Source organism: Mya arenaria, chromosome 2 (genome assembly GCF_026914265.1).
Source record: "Mya arenaria isolate MELC-2E11 chromosome 2, ASM2691426v1".
Classification (NCBI taxonomy): Eukaryota; Metazoa; Mollusca; class Bivalvia; order Myida; family Myidae; genus Mya; species Mya arenaria.
Genome location: NC_069123.1, coordinates 48584412 through 48608004, shown reverse-complemented (window position 1 = coordinate 48608004; position 23593 = coordinate 48584412). Strand labels below are relative to the sequence as shown.

The 23593-nt window shown below is 35.9% G+C and overlaps 1 protein-coding gene and 1 pseudogene across 1 annotated transcript; one reads left to right on the top strand and one right to left on the bottom strand.

Moving 5' to 3' along the window:
• Positions 1–6563: 6563 nt before the first annotated feature.
• Positions 6564–9908, bottom strand: LOC128215373 (centrosomal protein 20-like; annotated as a pseudogene).
• Positions 9909–22157: 12249 nt separating this feature from the next.
• Positions 22158–23541, top strand: LOC128204453 (multiple inositol polyphosphate phosphatase 1-like). Its single transcript, XM_052905871.1, has 2 exons — positions 22158–22296; positions 22550–23541. The coding sequence occupies exons 1-2, from the start codon at positions 22169–22171 to the stop codon at positions 23001–23003; spliced, it is 582 nt and encodes a 193-aa protein (XP_052761831.1). The 5' UTR covers positions 22158–22168; the 3' UTR covers positions 23004–23541.
• The last annotated feature ends 52 nt before the right edge of the window (positions 23542–23593 follow it).

Here is a 23593-nt window from a genome sequence, read left to right as displayed (position 1 = left end):
TGTCAGTCAATGTCGCTAGAAGTATTTCTTTGAAAAGAAAATGCATAACTTTCTTCATAACTTACTATACCCCTGCAAACAAAGGTACGGTATTAGTCACCATAAGTTGGTTGGTCGGTTTGTTTTATTGCGGCAAAAGAATGTTTCCTTGAACTTATAGTTGGTGCTTATGACAGTATCATCGAGTCAACAATAGTCAACAAATCACTTTGGTTCGATCACAGTCAACACTTCTTTCCAATCTGAGGGAAAAGAAAACTTAATACCAATGTCCTCAATATGGACCACACCATATGACCTACATGTAGCATGGTTTACATTTATCTTTCTTCGTTGTTTATCATTTTTTATATCCTATACATTGGAATTTGCTTTTTTCCTAGGTACAGAGCCTATTAACTAATCACACTTTGCTTTGGGTAAGTGTTATGACCTTGCTGATGAAAAAAACAACAACTCAGTGAGTTTTAAACATTCACACCAAGTCACAAATGTTTTTCATATATGTGATGAACATCTAGCATGTGAGCTGCCTTTGGCGGGAAGTTCATCTGGCAGTGTCACATCAAGTAGGTCATTTTCTACCCCCTCTTACAACCAGTGGCTCTGTTTATATGGTTAATGCCTCCAGATGCTAAAAAACAGAAACACAAAATACTGCAACGTGACTTGAATAAAATCAAATCATTCTGTCATTTTCAAATAAAAAGAGGAAAAGTTGCGACCAAGACAAATGTTAATGGACTAAGGGATGGACAGACCGTGTGCTTCTATTTGCCTGCCCTGGGGCATAATTAAGTTGGTACAGTTTTGCAGACACGGAGTGTACTTGTATTTATGTGTTTAAGACTTGTCTTTTAAACCCAAATGAAGAGAGATTTTGTATAACGGGTGTTTAATCTGTAATAAACAACATGTATTCACTAAAATGACATACTAATGTGTCATCTACAAGTCTTATTATGTCTACTTCAAAGCCAAGTTGTAGGCTGACTTTTGAACAGTAATATGACATCAATATCATGTGGTTGTCCGGTTAGTCGCAGTGGTTAGGCGCCTCGTTCTCACCTAGGCGACCCTGGTTCAATTCCCAGCTTCGGGCACATGAGTTTGGTTCGTGGGTCACCAAGCTGGAAAAGTGGGTTTTTCTCTGGGTTCCCCCGCAACACAAGACACACAACTCTTGCGAAAATCAGGACACGAGAGCTGAATATATAATGTTGTAATAACTTGTTTCACATCGTTGTAACATACATATGTTTAAAAACTAATAACATGTGCTTCTTACATACTACATTTTGTTAATTTATAACTTTGGCACCAAAATAGAAAAGCTTTCTGTTTTTAGATCAAAGTTCCTTCCCTTTGTATTCACATTTTCACTTGACAAACTGAATTCAATCTTAACACAATCTTACACACAATAATGAGTTTATTTACCAGCGGTCAGTCATCTCAGAAGTGATTGTGACGAAGCGCTATACAAACTTGCTTCCAGTTAACACTTCCCATCTCATGCTCAAGATCATCCGAGGAATCGGAAGACTGTTCCTCGGTCTGCATTGCAGATTTTGTGGATTTTCCCACGGTTTTTATTCATGAAGACTGACAATCAAACTGTAGGCATGAAGCCGTGGCCTGAAAATTTACGGCAGATTAGATATTAGCTTAACTAAAAAATCATGGTAAAATCATTCACTCCTCACGCATTTTTGAAGCCGGAGGAGAAATTCAAATACTTGCGTTTTTAAATCCTACATAAGTGTAGGGTAAGAGAAAATATTAATTTATTATGCATTCAAGGCCTGCTTTAATTAATCACTCACTTCCCCTTATCATCAAACATGCGGGCTGGAACATTTTATTTATAACAAGAGCTCAATAGAGTCATTACCGGTCCCTCATCTGTTCATATTTTTCATCAAAATTAGGTGCTTGATTTTAAGCAGTAATATTAGCATAGCCACCGTACTTTCTCCGTAAACCAAACCCTTGCCTGACATGCATTTTGCATGAACTGTTCTATGTTTTTGACATGGTTTTTTAATTGCTGCCTCTGACAAGTGTTACAAGACCAGTTGGCAATCAATGGTACACTATGTATGTAATTATTTTTTCTGTAATTTTCACACGGAAAATTATTCATTTTTTTTTTAATTAAAAACAAACAAAACAAGAATGTCACTGAGAAGCATAGATCGCTTCCCATAGCCAATTTTATATAAAAAACCGAAATTGTAATAAAATGTGTTTTGGTAGAAAGTAATGGAAGAAGCAGTATTACACAGGTATATTCCAGTTGGAAAACACGGAGAAATTGCGGTTTAACAATAAATGTAAGGTATTGTTTTTAGAACAAGATGCACTCAGTGCCCCTGTGCTCCAGTGCCAAAAGGTTCAAGCAAAGACCACCTAAAGAACATTTTCGCAGGGTTTTCATAGAAATACAATCATCAATTTTGAGGAGAAGTTATTTAAAAAAATTTTTTACTTTATAGCTCTGCTCCCTTGTTTGTGCAAGTGAACCGAAATGATTTGGGCAATTTGAGTAAAGGATCACCAAACAAACATTTCTGTCCCAAGTTTTATCGCAAAAAAATGTCATCGGTTTTCGCGACAAGTCGTATAAAGTTTTTTTTAAATTTTTTAGCGCTGCAGCCATGGTGGTGCCGTGGACTGGAACCATTTAACAAATTTGTGGGTTAATGACCACCCAAGAACATTTTCTGTCAAGTTTCATCAAAATCTGATCCTCGTTTAACATTTAATCTTGAATAGATTATGAAGCAAATATCTAACCTTGAACAGAAACTGACGAGATAGAATCGACTTGGTGTTTCAACTTACACTTTTCGGCCATTTAATTACTAAAAAATAAGCTGTTTTCAGAAACTTCAGAAGTCACTTAAACGAAAATTAATGTTCAGGTCTAATATACTTTCCTATGTATAAAATGTAAGGTTTTTAAATTGTCTTTTTGTGAACTTTTGCTTATATGTTTTCGTCATAAATTATTATTTGTTTAAAAATTATTTAAAGATGGCTTAACGTTGAAACATTAGACATTAATTTTTTTTCTATTAAAGGGAGGAAATTCAGTAGTAAAATGTAATCAAAGCTACTTTAAAGCATTGGCATTTCTTTTCTAACGCATGTTGAATATTATTACAGTCTATTCAAGCAAGATGCCTTTTGTTTTTACATAGTAGCCCATAGGTTTCTGAAAAACAAGGAGCCTATTCCAACAGAAAGGATGTCACGCCCTATGCACTGCATGAGCATCCTAATAAAGAATGTTTTACTCACTGCAAGCTGCTAATTGAAATAGTATTTACCTCAGCATACAGTTTTTATAATGTGGCAAAATAGTCGGACTACTCTAGATGTCATTCGGACTAGTAAAATATGCCATTATAAGCTAGTCCACTGGCTAGTAGGTTAAAATGTTTTCGTGAAGGACTGCGACCGAGAAGGTCCTTAAGGTTTTTCTATTTTTAACTTCTCGCAGCCAATGTTGTGCAGGCGGACCGGAACCATTTGGGCAATTTTTTGGTTAAAGGCATCCCGATGAACATTTATGTAAAGTTTTTCATTCAAATCTGATATCGTTTTTTCTGAAGAAGATGTAGTTTTAACGTTTTTTCTATTCTTCGCTTTGGTGCACATGTTGTGCAGCAGACCAGAACTGTTTTGGGCTATTTTGGTTAAGGACTAACCCAGTAGCATTTCTGTCAAGTTCTTCATTGCATACCGATCATCATCGTTTCTGAGGAATAAGTCGTTTAAAGGTTTTTCTATTTTTACCTCTGGGGGCCCATCTTGTGCAGTGGACCGAAACCAATGAAGCAATTTTGATAAAGGACCTATCCAATGAACATTTCTGTTAAATTTCATCAACATCTGAATCATCGGTTTCTGAGAAGATGTTCTTTAAAAAGGTTTCTATTTTTTTGCCCTGGCAGCCATGTTGTGCAGCGGACCGAACCATTTGACAATTTTGGTTAGGACCACCCAGGAACAATTCTGTCAAGTTTTTCTCAAAATCTGCCTTCCGTTTCAGTAGGAGATGTCGTTTTAAAGATTTTGCTATTTTTTAGCTGTGGTCGGCCATATTGTGCAATGGGACCAGAACCATTTGAGGCAATTTTAATAAAGGAACCACCCAAGGGAACATTACTGATCCAATTTCATCAAATCTGCCGACCATTTCGAGGAAATGTCGTTTAAAAAAAAAGTTGTGCTATTTTTAGCTCTGGCGGCATCTTGTGGCAATGGTACCGGAACCGATTTGAGCAATTTTATGGTAAAGGACCAACACCAAAGGAACATCCTGTGAAGTTTTGTCAAAAATCTGCTATCCGTTTCCAGAGGAGATGGCCGTTTTAAAGATTTTGGCTATTTTTTGAGCTGTGGCGCCAATTGTGCAATGGACCAGAACCATTTGCGCATTTTAAATTAGAGACCACCCAGGAACATTACTGTCAATTTCACATCAAAATCTGCGAACCGTTTTCAGAGGAGGATGTCGTTTAAAGATTTTGCTATTTTTATCTCTGGGCGGCCATATTGTGCAATGGACCGAACCATTTGAGCAATTTTGGTACAGGCGCACCAAAGTAACATTCCTGTGAAGTTTGTCAAAATCTGCCTATCCGTTTTTCAGAGAAATGTTCGTTTAAAGATTTGCTATTTTTAACTGTGAGCGGCCATATTGTGCAATGGACCAGAACCATTTTGACGCATTTTAATAAAGGACCGGCCCGCCAAGGAACATTACTGTCAAGTTCATCAAATCTGCCGAACGTTCCAGAGGAGATGTCGTTTAAGAGATTTGCTATTTTTAGCTCTGGCGCCATATTGTGCAATGGAACCGGAACCATTTGACAATTTTGGTAAGTTACCACCAAAGGCACATTCTGTGAAGTTTTGTCAAATTTGCCTATCCGTTTCAGAGAGTGTCCGTTTAAAGATTTTGGCTATTTTTTTTAGCTGTGGCGGCCTATTGTGGCAATGGACCATAACCTTTTGCGCAATTCTAAATAAAGGACCACCCAAGGCAACATTACTGTCAAGTTCATCAAATCTGCCCGAACCGTTTCAGATGAGATGTCGTTTAAAAGATTTGCTATTTTTAGCTCTGGCGGCCATATTGTTGCAATGGACCGGAAACCATTTGAGCATTTTGGTAAAGGACCACCAAAGTAACATTCCTGTGAAGTTTGTCAAATCTGCCTATCCGTTTCAGAGATAATGTCGTTTAAAGATTTTGCTATTTTTAGCTGGGGCGGCCATATTGTGCATGGACCAGAACCTTTGAGCAATTTTAATAAAGGACACCCAGGAACATTACTGTCAGTTTCATCAAAATCTGCCGAACCGTTTTCAGAGGAGATTTCGTTTAAAGATTTTGCTATTTTTAGCTTCTGGCGGCCAATTGTGCAATGGCCCGGAACATTTGAAAGCAATTTTGGTAAAGGAACCACCAAAGAACATTCCTGTGAAGTTTTGTCAAAATCTGCCTATCCGTTTCAGAGGAGATTCGTTTAAAAAAAATTTTTGCTATTTTTAGCTGTGCGGCATATTTGTGCATGGACCAGACCATTTGAGCAATTTTAATAAAGGACCACCCAAGGAAACATTACTGTCAAGTTTCATCAATCTGCGAACCGTTTCAGAGGAGGATGTCGTTTAAAGATTTGCTATTTTTAGGCTCTGGTGGCGGCCATATTGTGCAATGGACGGAACATTTGAGCAATTTTGGTAAGGACCACGCAGAGAACTTCCTGTGAAGTTTTGGTCAAAATCCGCCTATCAAGTCAGAGGAGATGTCGTTTAAAGTAAAAGTTTACGCACGCACTGCACGCACGCACGCCTCACACGACGTACAATCTGTGACGAGCATAAGCTCCATGGCCTTTCGGCATGGAGCTAATAATTAAAAAGCTGCAATTGAAATTCAAAACACCCTGGTTTGGCCTGGACAGATTCACTAAGACAGACAAAGCAGCAAATCCCTTTCGGGTCAGCAAAATGCAAACATAATGAAAAAATTCATGAAACAAGTTAATTATATTCAAATCCTTAAATAAAGTCACGTTTTAATGCATTGCTATACTCTGCTAATATATTATCTCGGAAACATGTGAACCAAGTTTTAATAGTATAGTGAGTCATGGCAAAAGTTAAAGGTTTACACGAAATTTGCAGTATGACTTCACAAAAAGTAGACCTGCTTATAAGATGTATATATAGGCATACAATATATAAGTGTTATATTTAATAGTGTTTCCTTTGGTTTAATTATCCTCATTTCTCACAAGAATGGTTACCAGGATGTAAGAGTTCAACTTACCGTATGTGTGGATAATAATTATCACAGTTTTTTAAACATACAATCAACCTACTTATTGCCATAGTAAGGCTTGACAATTGGTATAAACAGATACTTCACCGAACCCTTGTGATAACAAGAATTATATGAGTCATGCTTTGCATTTGTTTGTATAGTTTCATTCACGAACATGTGATTAACACCAAATTTAACTTGTGGACTGAACAGTGACTTACACGTTGATGCTATTTCTGTCCTCTTCCACATTCACCTCCTCGCTAGAAATGCCCGGTCATAAGGCTGTTTAGGCTGACCTGATTCTAAAGAAATTACACATGTGAAATACTCTGAATTGAAAGGAATGTTCCTATTAATTTACCGGTCTAATGCGTATTTAAGTATTGAGTTATCGGTCTAGAAACAGAGAGAATTTTCAATGCTACAGAATCCTGCGATTGCAAGTGTGACCTATTGGGAGACCCATGACATATCAAGCACAGTAACCATGACCTAGAAACAAGAGTGTGACAAGCAGATGACACTGCTTGACAGGTAGTTGGCCTATGCATCAGGCCAGCTTTGCATGGCAACACAAATGTAAGTCATGAGAAATGAACTAATTTAATTCACAGTACAGTCAGTGATTATTAGATCAAAAAGTTTACATTTTGTTGTAACAAATGTAGACATAATTATGGCTATTTGCAAGGTTAAATATTTATAAATTCATGATTTATAACATTATAACCAAGCTCCATTAGGCCCTTTTATAACCCCTCCGATGCCTAGAAGGATACTTGTTGTAGAACATTTTAATAGAATAATTATCTATTCTTTCAGTTCGCAGGGAATATACAAAAAGGATGTGCAGTACATTTCACATACCTGACACAAGAACCGAAGCAGTGTACTTGTATTTGTTGAATTCGAAGTATTCCCTTATAAGTTCATTTATCATATTGTTCCTCATTGCTGAGAGGTGTTAGAATCGCTAGTGTCATCCAGGGAGTTGTACACCTCCGCTCGTATCTGGCCTTGATTTCTCCCAGTACTCCCCTGTTTTCTCCAAATTCTTTATTACTGAAAATACATTCATCTTACATGTATTCGAAAACATGAGCACAGGATTCAGATTCAAACACTCATTGTTTTGTCTAATGGTGTTCAGAAAAACAGCTAAACATAAAATTGGTTTTGGTTAGGGTTACATCCTTTTCAATACGGGTACTGGTAGTTAGGCATATTTTGATTATTAAAGAAATGTTATTGTCATCATTGTGAGCAGTGTGGCGAAATTATCTTCTGTATAAAACTTTGAAGGTTTAAACTACTTATTGAAACACACACTTACAAAACAAACAAAAGAACATTTTTTTACGCAACTGACTAAAAAACGTAGGCTTGGCACCTTTTCTTTTAAGGTGGACCCAGAGGCCGAGTTACCAGGTCCAGCCATGGATTTGCATTAAATCTTCTGATTCTTGATAATGGTTTTCACTCGACTTCAGAAGTTCTAGCTCAGCTATATGGCTTGCAAAAAAGTTTCATTGGTTTGTTCTTTCATAGCTCTAGACTCAATTCTTGTAATATTTTTTTGGCCTGGATCTTTTTCAGCATAGGGTTGGTTAATCTAGGAAACTTGTTCACAGCTATTGTAATTTGAAGTATATTAATAGCTTCTATCAAACTAGTCAACAGCCTGATTAAATTATTCCTTGATAGCATGGCTCAACTAATAATACTTCAATTATAAATTAAACATGCGTTTAATGGTGACAACTTGAACATGTGTAATTAAGTTCCGCAAGACGAAAATTCAAATTGATCTCATGAAATTAATATGTGAATAACTGTGTGTATGCTTAAAATTGAAAACTGAAAAGCTACAAATAAGGGAAGGATTTACTGGAAAACCTGTATTAAGTGCTGCAGTTCAAAAGCCTGAAAATTTCAAAATCAATTTGTGGCATACATGCCATATTTTGGAGACCATTCAGGGTGATTTGTTCAAAAATGCTGAAAATTAGAAAGGGGATTTTGGTTGTATCAGGGGATTTTTTTAGCAGGCTCTAAGTTGGCGTAATTTTTTAATTATTTTTAGATGCAAGTAGCGAAAAATGTATTCACATATAGTTTGCGTTTGAAAACCTCTTAACTTTTTCATTATACATTGAATTATTTTATGTCATGATTTATCAGATTCTTTATGATACACTGTCATGTCATACTGTATGCCCTTCCCTAGACCTTCTAACGCAAGCTACATATATTTTTATTTGACATGTTTGTAAGAAATGACATTCTCATTTTTTTTTCAAATATATTTTAAACTATTGTACTAACGCTCTGTAATATCCAGAAAAAAGGTTAAATGTAAAAAGCCATATTTATCAAAGGCTGTAGCTGAAAATATATTTTTTATACTAAGAAACAGAATGTTTGTGTCAACGGGATGTAACTCTAATATTTTGATGCCACATTGATGACATGATTATCTCACTTTGTTTTACTTTTAAAAGAGAGACATTACGACTGATGAGGCTATTGATTTAAAAATGATAAGTATGTCACTTTTAGCCCTAATCCTGGCCCAAGTATTATTTAGTTATTGAGCCAAAAACGTTTTTTTTACCTCAATGTCACTGCGACCTTGACCTTTGACCTAATATCTGCAAAATCAATATGGTTATTGTCTACTATTCATGACCAACAGGCCATACCAAGTATAAATTCCTGTGCAAGTGTTACTTTAGATCTTGAGGCGAAACCATTTTTGGGCTTTCAATGACAACTTATCATTTTCAAACCTAAAAGTCACTATTACATTGACCTTTGACCTACTGATCATAAAATCTTTAATAGTCATCTTCTTAGTCCCTCGACCGATAGGCATACCAGTTGTGACTTTTGGCTGGGTCATCTTGGCTACAGTTGCAACCAATTATAAACAGAAGGCCCCCCAGGTCTGGGGTATATACCGGGGATAAGCCTCCGAGGAAATGGGCTGTGTTTTTACCTTTCAGGGGGACCCGCAGTGACGGTAAATGCAGTGATTTTGTCTTCGCGCAAAATATAGCTGCCTAAATGGGCCTACCCTAGGGTCCCTGGTGTGGGGACATTTGATGGGGATTTTACCATCTGTTCGTACCCTCGCTAGGACTAGGATTTTACCCGGGGTTGGCTTGAAACCGTGAAAAGTCCCCGCTATTCCCCGGACTCCTGGGGGGGGGATTGGTGATTGCAAAAACAATTTGGGCTTATAGGGACATATAAAAAGCTCACATGTATTTTTGTTCAATCATTATCTTATTAAATCCTAAATTTTGCTGAACTAAATTTTTTCGATCTATGTAAATTAATATTATAATTAGGTTTCAAGCTCTGACATGTAAACCTGACTGGAAGGAATATTTCTATGACAGAACATGAAGTACAAATCCGATGTAATTTTTGAAAAAAATCATTCAGATCTATTTGGTTGGATTTTAATATCGCGTATTTTAATTTAACAGTGCAGCCGTTTTAGCAGTAAAATAATTTAAAAAAATACCCTCTTTTGCTCTTGTGTTGAAGTCATTTCTGATTCTGACTGCCGCTTGTTGTTCTTACGGGTCCACCGGTTTTTGAGTATTTTTGTCCAATAATACTGTGTAGTTTCTTCAGTAAACAAATATGGCTGGCCCATGGAAGCTGCCTTTTGTAAAATTGTTACGAACCTATAGTTTTCTGTTTGTTGCTGGTGTGCCGATGTCCGAAGACGCGATAGTTGTTTCAAACCAAAACGAAATCATGCAACATATATACGTGAGAAAACTGACGACCTTTCTATTATATCTGGTTAAGGGACCGCTTTTTTTTACGTGTTATATACTGGATTTTCCAACCCTAAAGTCCTAAACGGGGTTTGTGCACAAACCGGGGGTGTTTGAAAAATATTGAAATTGTATTAAGTGAAGTATTTTGTTTATGGTTGAAATGGATAATTAAGGTTTATTTCCGTATTTTACCATGTAAGTGAAAAGTTTATTTATTTGCACAAAACACGCATTTAATCATTTAAAATACATTATTTACCTTTCTAATACAAAAAAGAGAAAGTTGACTGCAACAGACAACAATTATGCCAAGCGAATAACCGACCCAAATCATAATAACTCGGCCACTTCTGACAAGCTTCGAGATATACGCGCGTTAAATACCTATCTAACAATCATAACAACTCGGCCATGGCCGAAATGTTTCCGATTGTTTTAAATTGTGGAAACGGAAAGCCTTGCAGGTGCCGCTCATAGTATATATCGTTATGTTTTGACAGAACTGAAGATGAAGAAACCCCGTCAAAATCATAAGATTCGTTGGATATATATTTTTGTGTACGGAACTAATATAAAAAAACTCACATTATCTGGTAATATTACATTGTTTTTATGATATTTTATAGATGCAATATGCTTTAACCCAGAGTCCCGTCGAATAACTACCCCACTTTTTCGTACTAAACAATTTATACTTGATTGAAGAATTACCATATCAAAAATTGTAAAAAAAAATTTTTCTGCCAACATACAATTATTTGGACTACTAAACATCATGAGACTGTTCAATATTTCATAAATAAATATTTTTTATGTAATAACCTTTTTTCAAATGTGCTGTATTATATCATGTATAGGACCCTTATCATAGATAGGACGCAGGCAAAAAATGTCGAAAAACGGGTAAACCCCTTAATACATAGTATAGGACGCAGAGGCGGAAAATGCAACATCGGAGCCGAAAATTGAGGTTGGTAAAGTATTTATAACATATATTGAAGTAAAAAAACAAAAAACAAAAATGGATATAAGGCATATTTCGATAAGTGTCTTGTGGTATTTCGATAAAATTATCTTCTTATTTCGGTAATTAAGCGTACACAACAATGATATGTCTTGACATTTGGAACATTCACAGCATAATATAAGACTTATTACAAATGCTGTAATAGACTAGTTTCTGACTGACATCAATCGTTGCAACCGTTGCATCGTCCCGACATGCTTTCTGAATGACAGTCAACTTGCAACCGTTTGCGCAAACTGTGTATTGTCAAAACTAATGATTGTTTTGATAAGGCTTGTCGCTGCGGCAGATTACAGCATGTCAGCAGATTTATTGCGTTTCGGTAATTAAGCCTTGCCAGCAGAAGGCACCTCGGGTAAAGTGTGAACAAACAACAATACTGTATTACCCATCACAATAGTTTGTTTCTATTATGTTTTTCCTAATGACAGACAGCGGGTTGTTTTTCACACCTCGCACATTTGAAAAGATTTGATAGTGGACAATAAAGCTCTTTGCGTTTGCCATTCCTTTATTAGTTTTTAAAACAGTAACATACAACAAACTGTTTTGGTAAAATATCGAAACATCTAAAATCATGAACAACATTAATTGATAAATACCGTCTTTCCATCCGATTTTCCGTTGCCGTTCATAAAAACTCAATCCAGTTTAAGTGCTGACTCACATCGTTTTTTGTTGGTCGCGTCTTTTGTAATATAATGTAAACACTCGTGTTTGTTTTCAAATTTATGTTCTCATAATCATTTTAAAAGTAAACATTCAATAATATTTTTCTGCGTGTGTTAACTTGCGTGATTTTACCTATGTCAGTTGTTCTCTTCGTTGACGGGCAGTACAGTAGGACTTACTATGACCGCGTTCTTCCCCGTCCGATATTTTCGACCTGAAGGGACGTGGAAAAAAAAACAAGATGAAATTCTAATAGCATAAAGGACAGCAGGCAATTTTTAAGACGATAATTGGGGTAAAAAAGTTTGCGTCCTATGCATGATATAATACGGTAGATTTATTTAGTTGTATAGTACAACCGTCCTTCCAGTGGATTTTTTGTCAATGATTTAAGTCACAGTCAGAGATTCTTAATTTAAATCCCTCGTGGAAAACACCCATAGTCGGGTGGAAAGGGTACTTCACACAGTATATGCTTTTGAATAAATATTACATAAAATTGTTTCTTGAACAACTACGTTTGAACACATATATGAATTTATACATACATATGTCACCACCAAGCATACGCCACCATTTTATTTGAAACTAAAAACATTCCTATTGTCTGAAGTCGGAATATGACATTAATATTAGAAACGTGCAGTTTTCAGTAACATTTTCCTTGGTTCGGCCAATGTATGAGTATAACTCTGTTGAATCCAACTAGTGAGGGTTAATATCTGGGAGAAAAATGTTTTTGGGGATCCCAGGTATATATTAACTAAACTAGCCAAAAACTGTAACTTTTTTTGTAGAATCCAGGATGAGGCCAAAAAAAAATATATTGTTTGTTCAGGGTAGCCTTCCCAAATTTTCGAGGTAGTGTAGGTAGGTTTTTTTTTTTTTTTTTTTTTTTTTTTTAAAAATCTGTCGTACAGTTCAGACTGTTTGCACATGCAGTCTTCCCTACATTATGTCATTGCCTGACTTGTTTTATCATATAAACAATAATTCCTGATCGTCACCAATTACGCTTTTATCCGCCCTTAGTAACTCTTCTATTACCTCTAACGAATATTTTTTTTTGGCTCAGAAATGAGGAAAAATAGTTAGGGTCCGGCGCATTTGTTTATGGTAGGGTCGGTTACCGAAACAGAACATATAATCATTTTTTTAGCCTGTTAAATTTTATTACTCACCTCCCAAAACATTGATATGCTTATAACAGATTTTTTTTAAAATATGATTCCCTAACTCTCCAGACTGTCTGCACAATTGAAAAAACATTTATATATTTTACCTTTATAGTGCTGTGAATTTGTAACAAAAACCTTTTATTTCATATACCTCAACCACATTAAAAGTTGTTTAGATAAGAACACATACATTGTTATAACCTTTGTGCATGCCCGATAAATTTTGTCGATATGGTTTTATTAAGTGTGCCATAGATTTACCATTATTTGGGAATGAACCTGGGTTTATAAAAATGCAAGAGGAACCAGTTAGCATTTTTTTTTTATGTACCGTTTTGTCCCAAAACTGGTGATGTTCACTCAGAAAACAATTGACTATTAGTCTTTGACCAAAAAAAAATATCGGATGAGGTTAACAGAAAGAGAACAGTAATAAAATCAACAGTTTTAAAATAATTAATCATTGAGTGAACCTGTAATCCTAGTAAAAACTGCACATTGGTTTTTCACAAGATATTTTAAATCAGCATAATTTTTTACCTAAAACAGTTGTCATTGTAAAAGAAGCAAATTGCTCTTCATTTGGTGCACAAAGTTGTTTCTAAAAAATATAGTTTGAATTCACAGAAAAATAGTGTTAAAACGCACATAATTCGATTATGTTTTATAGTACCCCAAACCATGAACCGGAGCCTGTCCCGCACATGGACATTATTCCTTTATTAATGCTGAACACAAAAATTATAATACAATACATCTTATAACAATAACTGTTGAGCATGTTTATTCTAAATATATAATGTATGGCCTGGACCAGTTTTATTACAATTGTCAAAATGTATTCCACACCTCGTTCAACATTTTCAGCCAAATTAAGATGAACAAATAATCATATTTGTGGACGGCCTTAATTATATATATTGAATTATTGTGGTATACTAATTTGTTTCTTTTCTTTTTCTCCTTCAGCTAGCAACCAGAAATTAGTGAAAAGCTGTCTCTACGCCATGGAGTTACAATTACAGTCCAGTACGTGGGATAAAAACCACAAAAGTTTATGTGTGTTGCAAATTATAAAGGTAATGGTTTTGCTTTGTTGTGAATGGCCATTTTCAGTCAAAAAAACTGTGTATGCATATGCATATTGTACTTAGTTTTTTTGTCTGAAAATGGCAGATATTCCTGTTTTTTAAATTCCAAGGGCCTGTATGCCTCATATTCACAAAAAGATACAAAAATATTTTAAAATTTTAGAGTGGTCCACAAATACAATATTAAGTTGATCTTGGATATTTTGCTTTATGTGTGTTAATGATATGCAGGTCATCATCTAATAGTGCACCAGGTAAGAAAATGTAATACGGTTTGATTGTTAGGTGAATTGGTGTGATCCTTTTTTCAAAACTCTCCCATGTACAAATTGTATCATAGAGGATGTATTTATTTTGTAACTAGTAGTTGTTGGTTTGGAGCTTTAATATGTAATCCCCCCCATTGGCTGCATTCTGAAAAATTTTGGAATATGAACTTTGTATTAATTACAGGATGTGCATACTTGGGACATAGCCAACAAATGATTGGGAAAAATCACAGAAAAACCATGTAGTGAAGCTTTGTTAATTCTTTAGTTGTTATGTTCATATAAAATCACAAGTCTTGAGTTTTAGTTATATTGTTTGAGAAATGTTCATCCTTGTCATTTGGTTCGACAATTTTGTGTACATATACATCATTAATGCATTATGAATTTGCATACTATTGCAATTAATAATAAGATATTCTCTCTATCATGAACATTGTAGTCTACTCTGCACATACATGAGCTGATGGTAGTTGATAGTGAGGAGCATTGAATTACTGTACAGTTCTGGGGCTATAGGTTCCCCCTCCTCGGGCCTCAAAAGCCGCCCAGTCCTGGCCCCATCACAGGTACAGATCCATATTGTGGGCCAGTGCTGCCACGCTGGCGGGAGGGTTTACCAGTCATGTATGTTGCAGGGAATGAGGTGAGAGTCACGAAAGCCTGCAATGATAATGTCCATAAATGAATATATAGTCACTTCTCTAAATCTGTGATGAAATATTTGTTATTGGTTAAACCATATTTTCATGCTGATACATATTCATTTTCCTCCATTGTTATAGGCACCATGACACTGTATTATACAGCCAGACTGATGACTCCTGGGAAATGCACAGAGTCCCAAGATTTTCCCCACCTAAAGTTGGGGTCAGCCCTCCAACCTGTGATTGCACTGTTTCAGAAATGCTTCTGCTGACATAAGTTCCGGCTTTGGTAAGAACTGATATATAAATTACAGAATTTTAGAGGAGAATCTTTTATTTGCTTTCTACTATTTCGACGAATAAGGTCACCCAAGGCGTAGGCGTCTGCGTTGGCGTCCCTTGGTTAGATTTTGCGTGCAAGCACACATAGGTTAATTCTCACAACTACTTGAGTATTGGCATTGAGGACTTGATACAGTGGTACTCAACATCCCAACCCCTACTCAATAAACCCAGGTAGATAACTTAAGTTTTGCATTTTAATGCAAATTGGGCCATTTATTATTTGAATTAGAAAATTCTGGTTCAGGTTTTTGCGTGCAACACACATAGGTTTAATATCTCAGCAACGTACTTGAGGGTATTGCTTTAGACTTGATACAATGGTATTCACCATCCAACCTACTTAATTAAACCAGTAGATAACTCTATTTTGCATTTAATGCAAATAATAGGCGCTTTATTATTTTGACTTACTAAATTTCTGGTTAAGGTTTTGTGTGCAAGCACACATAGTTATATCTGCAGCAACTACTTGAGTAATTGCATTGACACTAGTACAATGGTACTCAACCATCCAACCTACTTAATTAACCAAGTTAGATAACTCTAGTTTGCATTTAATGCAAATAATTGCCCTTTATTATTCGACTCAAAATTCTGGGTTAAGTTTTTGCATGTAAGCACACATAGGTTGATATCTCAGCAGCACTGGATGAATTGCTTGAGATTTATAAACTGGTACTCAACCATACAATCTACTTAATACCAAGATAAGATACTCTGTTTTGCATAAATTCAAAATAATGGCCCCTTTTTTAGTTTTTCTTCAACATAGAAATTCTGTTAAGGTTTTGCATGTAACCACTTTTAGTCATGCTTAGCAAAATACATCATGTATTGCCATTGAACTTTACACACAGGCCCAACGCTTGAACCTTCTTATTTACATCAAGTAAGAGAACCCTATCTTTCTATTATATAATTTTTGTGCCCCTTTATTATGCGATTTAGAAATTCTGGTTAAAGGGTCTTGCATTTACACACAAAAGATCATATCTCAGCAACTACTTGATGTATTCGCATTGAGACTTTATACAATGGTATTCAACCACCCAACCTAATTGAATAATCAAGTAAGATAACTGTGTTTTTGCAAATAATGGCCCTTTATTATTACACTTAAAATTGCTGGTTAAAATTTTGCATGTAAACCATATTTATGTTATATCTCCGCACATTTCTCATGTTATTTGCATTGAAATCCTAATCTACAGTGATCCTATGGCATGTTTTCCCCAAAACTTTTCAATCTTACACTGAAAAGGCGGCGGAATAGTCGCGCGCTGTCTCTGTGACAGCTCTTGTTTGCTGTGCATAAGGGACACTATTTATAAAACAAGAGAATGTGGTTACTTTGGGTTTATTTCAATCTTTTTTACCTTTTCTTCTGATAAATATAATATAAACTCCTTGAAATTACCATTTTTTATTAGTTTTCTGGGGGTTTTTTTAATGAAAAAGTAATGGTATTGTCATGGCTTTGTTGTTGCGTCGGCAAGCAAAAATTTAAACTATGGCTGTAACTAAAAAACTGATATTCATATATGAAACTTTGTACAAATGTAACCTCTGACAAAACACACAATGTGTAGGCAAGGCCCAGGCAATACTTATTGTTGAATGTATGCCCTTTGAAAGTTTGGTCATAACTCAATGGACTGCTCATGACATTTTATATGAACTTAGTATCAAATGTTACTATCTGACAATAATGCACATCTGTAGGAAAGGTTCAAGCGCGTCGATTTCTAGTAATTTTATATGCTCCTAGTCATCTAATGTTTTATCCTGGTGTCGTCTGCTGTGGAAGTGATACAAAAACGTTCATACCTCAAAAACCCTTCAAGCAGAAAAGCTGAAATCATATGAAACCCGTTTGTGTACAACATGTTACTAATGACCATATGTAAATGTGTAGCAAAGGTTCATAATCCATGATTTGATCATTGTTGAGTTAAGCCCTCATTGTGGCACAAAACAGTGAGTGGTTGTGTTCTGTGTGTACCATTGTTTTCTCAATAATATGCGTTAAAATAGTCTGCACTCTCACAGATTTACCATTTTTACCAACTTTGTTTATTTTGTGGGGGGGGGGGGGGGTCTTGGAAAGAGCATTTTTGCGTAAATATCTGCAAACCATGATGTAAGACAGCTGACGAAAGTCAGTTAGCAGATTTTCATATTTCCGTTCGAAAATTAATTGTTTATGAAAAATGCATAAAAACATCAATTTTTGCACTTAAATTTAAAAATCCTGCAAGCCTATAATTTTTTTAAAAACGTCTTATATAACTGTTTTCCCTGGATTTCGCAAAAATTGGCTCGTTCCAGGCAAAAACTAAAAGAGCTTTCTAAACGTTCTATCTGTGGAGAGTGCCGCTTTTAAAAGAATAGGGAATGTATTACTTTAAATATTAAATTCTATATTGTCATACTGGTTCAAATCTGATATGTAACTCGTGTTCTAGGGTCTGGCGGCCAGCTAACTACAGTGTCATGGGGTTCGGACTATCACTCAAAGGCAGGTCTGTCCCACACAGTGCATGGTTGCCAAGGGGGGTTGGCCATGGTACACCTAAATGACTTTCACATTGCTGTTGCCGGCGTCCAGAACGATGGAAATGTAAGTGAGAAAATTACGTTGTTTGATTTTATTCACAACATTTGAATTTTTGTTCGTTTGTCTGTTAATATAGAAAAGAGTCATAGCTCATGGCAAAAAGCCTTGTTATCCACTCCTTTCAGGGAGGTGGATATGGTTTTGTGTTTCTGTCCTTCTGTCTATCTTTTAAACAGTTTTTTCACATACCAGCTATTAGAATGGGCCTGTTGTTGGCCGGGCAGGGCGTCAAAAATTGATATCTGCAAATGACAAGCATTGATGGACATTTATGAAGGTTGTTGTGTTATGTGAAGAGCTAGGTTTGGATGCTTTCCGATGTTGGCGGTGATCATGTACTTAGCATTGAATGTTTATCAAAAATAAAAATAAATGAGTTTTTTGTCCAACTTATGTATGGATGTGTGGATAATAATGATTGTTGTGTGTATGTGGTTATGGGAAGAGCTACTTTGGTCGCCTTTTGAGGGTGTGTGGTCAGGATCAAGATCACTAAAAACAGAAAAAGTCTTTCAGCTTAATAACTTGAGGAAGAATTGATGGATAGTTATGAAAGTTTGCGTGTAGGTAGCTTATGGAGGAAAGAGATAGCTTTGTGTCTGCTTTTAAGGGGGTCATAGTCAAGGTCACTGGTGGTACTTAAGATAGAAATTGTTTCTGACTACATAAATTCCATTTAGAATCAGTTTATAGTGGGATAAAAGTTTGTGGGAAGTCGCATATGTAATGAACTAGCTTTGGAATGCTTTTGAGGGGGCCGATTGTCAAGGTCAAGGTCCTGTAAATAAAAAAAAAAAAAGGTTTCCTCCAATAACTGAAGTAACAATTGATGGATAGTAATGGGGATTTGGGCAAAGGGGTCACGGGGGGGGGGTTACTTAAATAGAAAAAAATGTTTCTGGCTCAATTACTTAAGTATAATAGATGGAATAGTGATTATAAAGTTGGTTGGTAGTAGCTTCATGTTGCTTTTGAGGGGCGGGGTCATGGTCACTGTGACTAAATATAGAAGATGGTTTCAGCCAATAACCTAATAAGCAATAAAAGTTTGGTATGTTAGGTAGCTTTTAATATGTGAGACTAGCTAGCTAGTCAAGGTCCACTTACTTCATATATAAGCATGGTTAGGAGTTAGGTTAGATTGATTTTGTGTGTGGTAGCTTATATGTAGTAACTAGCTTGGGATTGCTTTTTGAGAGGGATGAGTCAAGGTTTACTGTTACTTATTAAAAAATAGAAAAATGGTTTCCTCCCAAACCGTAAATTGATGATACATTGACAGAATAAACTAATGTTTAGGTTGCCTTCATGTGAGAGCCAGCTTGCTTTTTGGGGGGATAGGTCAAGGTCACTGTTAGGAAAAAACGGTTTTCTGCCCAATGCATTAATGTAGAGGATTGATGAAAAGTGAATAGCATTGATTTGTGTGTAAGTAGCTTATGTGAAACTAAGCTTGGGATTTCTTTTGAAACAAGTGGTGGTAAAGTCATTACTTAGTTTGAATCAGACAAAGGATATCAATTCAACAGTCATAGGGATCCTGGCAGGGACTGCCCAAACTTTACCTTGACATTTAAGTAATGCCCCTTGTGTGGACTGAAAAACATTAACAACCAAATATGTTTTGATGTTCCAGGTCATGGTGCTGTTTTGTGTTAATTTTAATGCAGACCTATTTGTCACGATTCTGTTAGAGGGGATTTGTAGATATCATTTGACAATTTAATCTGTGATAATTTCTATTTTTGTTCATGTTTGTTAAACATATATTGAAATGGTCACAAAAATGTTCCGAAAAATACACAAATTTTTACCAGACAAATAAATAGGACTTTACAGTAACATGCATCGTTGACATAAAGTCACGTCTGTGTGTTTTATTTCAGATGAAATGTACATCGTTTGACATTATGTGTCAGATGGGTTACAAAAAAAATATGAATCGTTGACCAATTGACATGTATTTCAGATGGTATATGCATCGTGACATTGACATGTTTTCAGATGGTTATGCATGTTGACATTGAATGTAATTTCAGATGGTATATTCATTATTGACAATTGACATGTTATTTCAGATGGTAATATGCATTGTGTTACACTGACATGTTTTCAGATGGTATATGCTTGTTGACAAGTGACATGTATTTCCAGATGTATATGCATCATTGACTGAGTAATGGACTCCGAAATCCTTCCAACCTTCGCAGAAAGACCACAGTGTAAAACCAAAGGTGCATTATCAGCATTTTATGATGTTAACTAAATGCCCCGAGTTACCTTTGCTCAAAAACAGGTTCAAGTGGATCAACTGCTAAAAATTATGAATTTAAAATTTCCTAGTAGAAATAATACATATTTTCTCAGAGTAACTTTCGAAATTCTAGTAAGAATTATATGCTGATTGTAAGATTTGAAACAGTATTTTATCAAGTCAAAACTTTGGTGCATATGTTAATGCATGTAGCCCATTAAATTACATCTAACCTAAAATATAATCAAAATGCATAGAACATCTATAGTGTACTGTAGATATAGACACTTTTTTGAGTTTGCTTAATTAAAGGCATTTCTATGTGAGAATGCCATTTGCTGCTTTTCCTTATGGGTGCATGTTGGAGACCACGCCTGTTTGTGCCCTGCCATAACGACCCTGTAATGTATACCAGTACCAGTGTGATCCCTCAACCCTCGAGCCAAGCCTGCTGACTAGACTGGGGCCGGGGAACATACAGACACACACACCGGTCCCTGCTACACACCTAACCTGGGAACCCAACATAAAGTAACCTAATGCTGAGTGATAAGCTTATATGAATGGGCTGGTAGAGATGGCAACTTTAGGGGTTTTATATTCACTACTGAATTCACACACTGTGTAATACCCCCACCATTTAGTGGTGGGAGCTACATCACCTTGTCCCACCAGATGTACTAATTAGTCCCAATACATGACCCCTAATTACAGTGAACAGTCAACTCAGTTGCCTATTGTGCAATGGTATTAAAAATGCTTATTTCACATACTGTGAAATCATTAATGTTCCGTGGGGCATTAAATGTTCGTGGGTTTTCTGTGGGTGGATGATCCACGAATTCAGATCCCACGAATATTGACCCTTGTATTCCCTTTTTCAATTGCCATGTTATGTACTACTCTATTTTTATTTGTTAGGAGGCCGCAGTACCACATCGTAAATATCCGTCAAACTGTATATCTTTACTATCATTGTTTGTTTAATATATCATATCAGCCTTTACAATAATTAACCAATCATTTTAGAATGTGTTTTTAATGAAATAAATGACAAAAGCACTGCCTTACATGTGGCTGTTCATTAAAATTCTCCAGGTTTACAAAATGTTATTTCATAAGTACAATTAAAATCCATTAGTAAGTTTAATAGAAATGCTTCCGAAAGGACCCCTTTCTGTGCTGTTTTTTAATAATTAAATGACAATTAAGTTACTGGTCCTATCAAGACAAATATTGCACGTGCATCATCACACTCTAGTTCTAAACAATTAACTTAAGTTTCAGCTTTTTTTATCAACAACAAACTTGTCTAAAACCAATCATATAAAGACAAAGTTTGCCGGTGTATACCGCACGATAGTTATACCAACTTCCCACAAGTTAACTATATTTCTGTCAAGTGTGACTCTGAACGGACAATATTTAGGTTTTCTTTTTGCCATTAATGAAGAGCAACATTATTTATGATGCTCACTCGATATAGATGAATCTCCGGCATGCACCAGCGCACAAAGGTTTATTTTATGTACGGTTTACACTCTTTATCAACTAAATAGTAAAGACTTTGGACAAACACATTTCAGCTTCAGGCATGATAACCATACTTAAAGGGTCATTACTCTTGTGTTACTAGCAGTAGCACGTACACCAACGCACGATTTTTTACAATTTTCATACATGGTTCAATCGTTAACATTCAGTTTTTACATAGAAATGGTTCCGGACGGACAGGAGATCCCTCTTCCGAAAAATTTCGGCATGGGATAATAAATTGAGGACGATTTAGAATGAATGTCATTCTAGTTTAAATGTTAGATTTAAGGCGTTCTTCTTGTTACAAATCTCAAATTAAGTAAACGGGCTTCAGAAAATGATTGACAAATTGTAAACATGTTATGCTTTAGAAATGGTTGGAGAGTATGTACGGCGATCCACTGACGTCAAGGGTGGCGTGCCCGCTGGTACGGCACATGTTGGGTAACCTAAAGGCAGCTATGAACACCAGCTGGGACTACAGCAATATCACACAGGAGCAGGCTAACCGGGGGTATGCATACATTCTACGGTCACTGATCACGGGGAAGGGTTTAAACAATACTTCTGACACAATGGTTTTCTTGGTACTTTTCTGAGATATAATGACTGCATGCAGCTGATTAGTCCATGTCAAGTGAGTAAGAACATCAGTGCGAAGGCATGAGAAGAAAGCCAATAAGTTGTGTAACGTGTCCTCGGTTTAGTCTATGTCTTATACAAACCCTTATGGGAATGATTCACGGTGTATTTTTTTTTATTTGCAGATACACAGCGGCCAATTTTCTGTTCGGACATTCAGAGACGGTGGCGCAGCTAATGGCTACATTAGGTCTTTACAAGGACAATACCCCGCTCCTCGCGACTAACAGGGAAGCTTTGCGAGACAGGAAATTCAAATCAAGCAAGTTGTTGCCATTCTCTGCCAATTTAGCTTTCGTGCTATATGCGTGTAAAGCTGGTCCCAACGATGACAACCCTGACAACAAGTTTCTCGTGAAGATGTTCGTTAATGAGGAAGTAGTCCGTATACCAGGCTGCAATGCCGACGCCTGCCCTCTTGACACCATGCTTCAACAATACGCCAACATAACCAACAGCTGTGATATCGAGAAGATTTGTGACGACGATGACGATGATATATCAGGAACCAGTGTCATCATTATTAACACCACCGTATTTATTGCAACATTACTTTTGTCAGCATTGTCATGTTCATAAAATATTCAGTTCAGTACTTGGAACTTCCAACTATCCAAAACCTTACATGTACCTTCGTTTTAATACCATTGAAAATACTTTGTAAAAAAATACAGATTATGTAAAATATGACAGTATTAGAATTATGAAAGGATGGGAAACGTGTAAATAATATATAACATATCTTATTGGAAAATGATATAAGAAAAGCATACCCAGTCACATGTTACCTGCAACCAAGAAATATACTCCCAAGTTGATACCAATACCGTACTGGCACAAATCACAAACAGTATGTCAATAGAGATATGAACTACATGTGTGTAGTTGACTTGTAGATGGGGTACCCTATACAGTACACTATATAGTCCTCTTAGTTCTTTACCGTGCTTTTATAAGCCTGCAAATCATGACAAATTGCTTTATTTCAAACCATTTCTACTTTGTTGCATATGTATTTTAGCTATTGTGTAGGTCAGTACTTCAAATATCATAATTACCGCACATTTTAAAATATGAATATATCTAATATTTTCTAATAATAAATTGAGATTTTCTTCATAGATTTTGAGTTGTATATATGCTAATAATATATGATGGTCTACAATAAA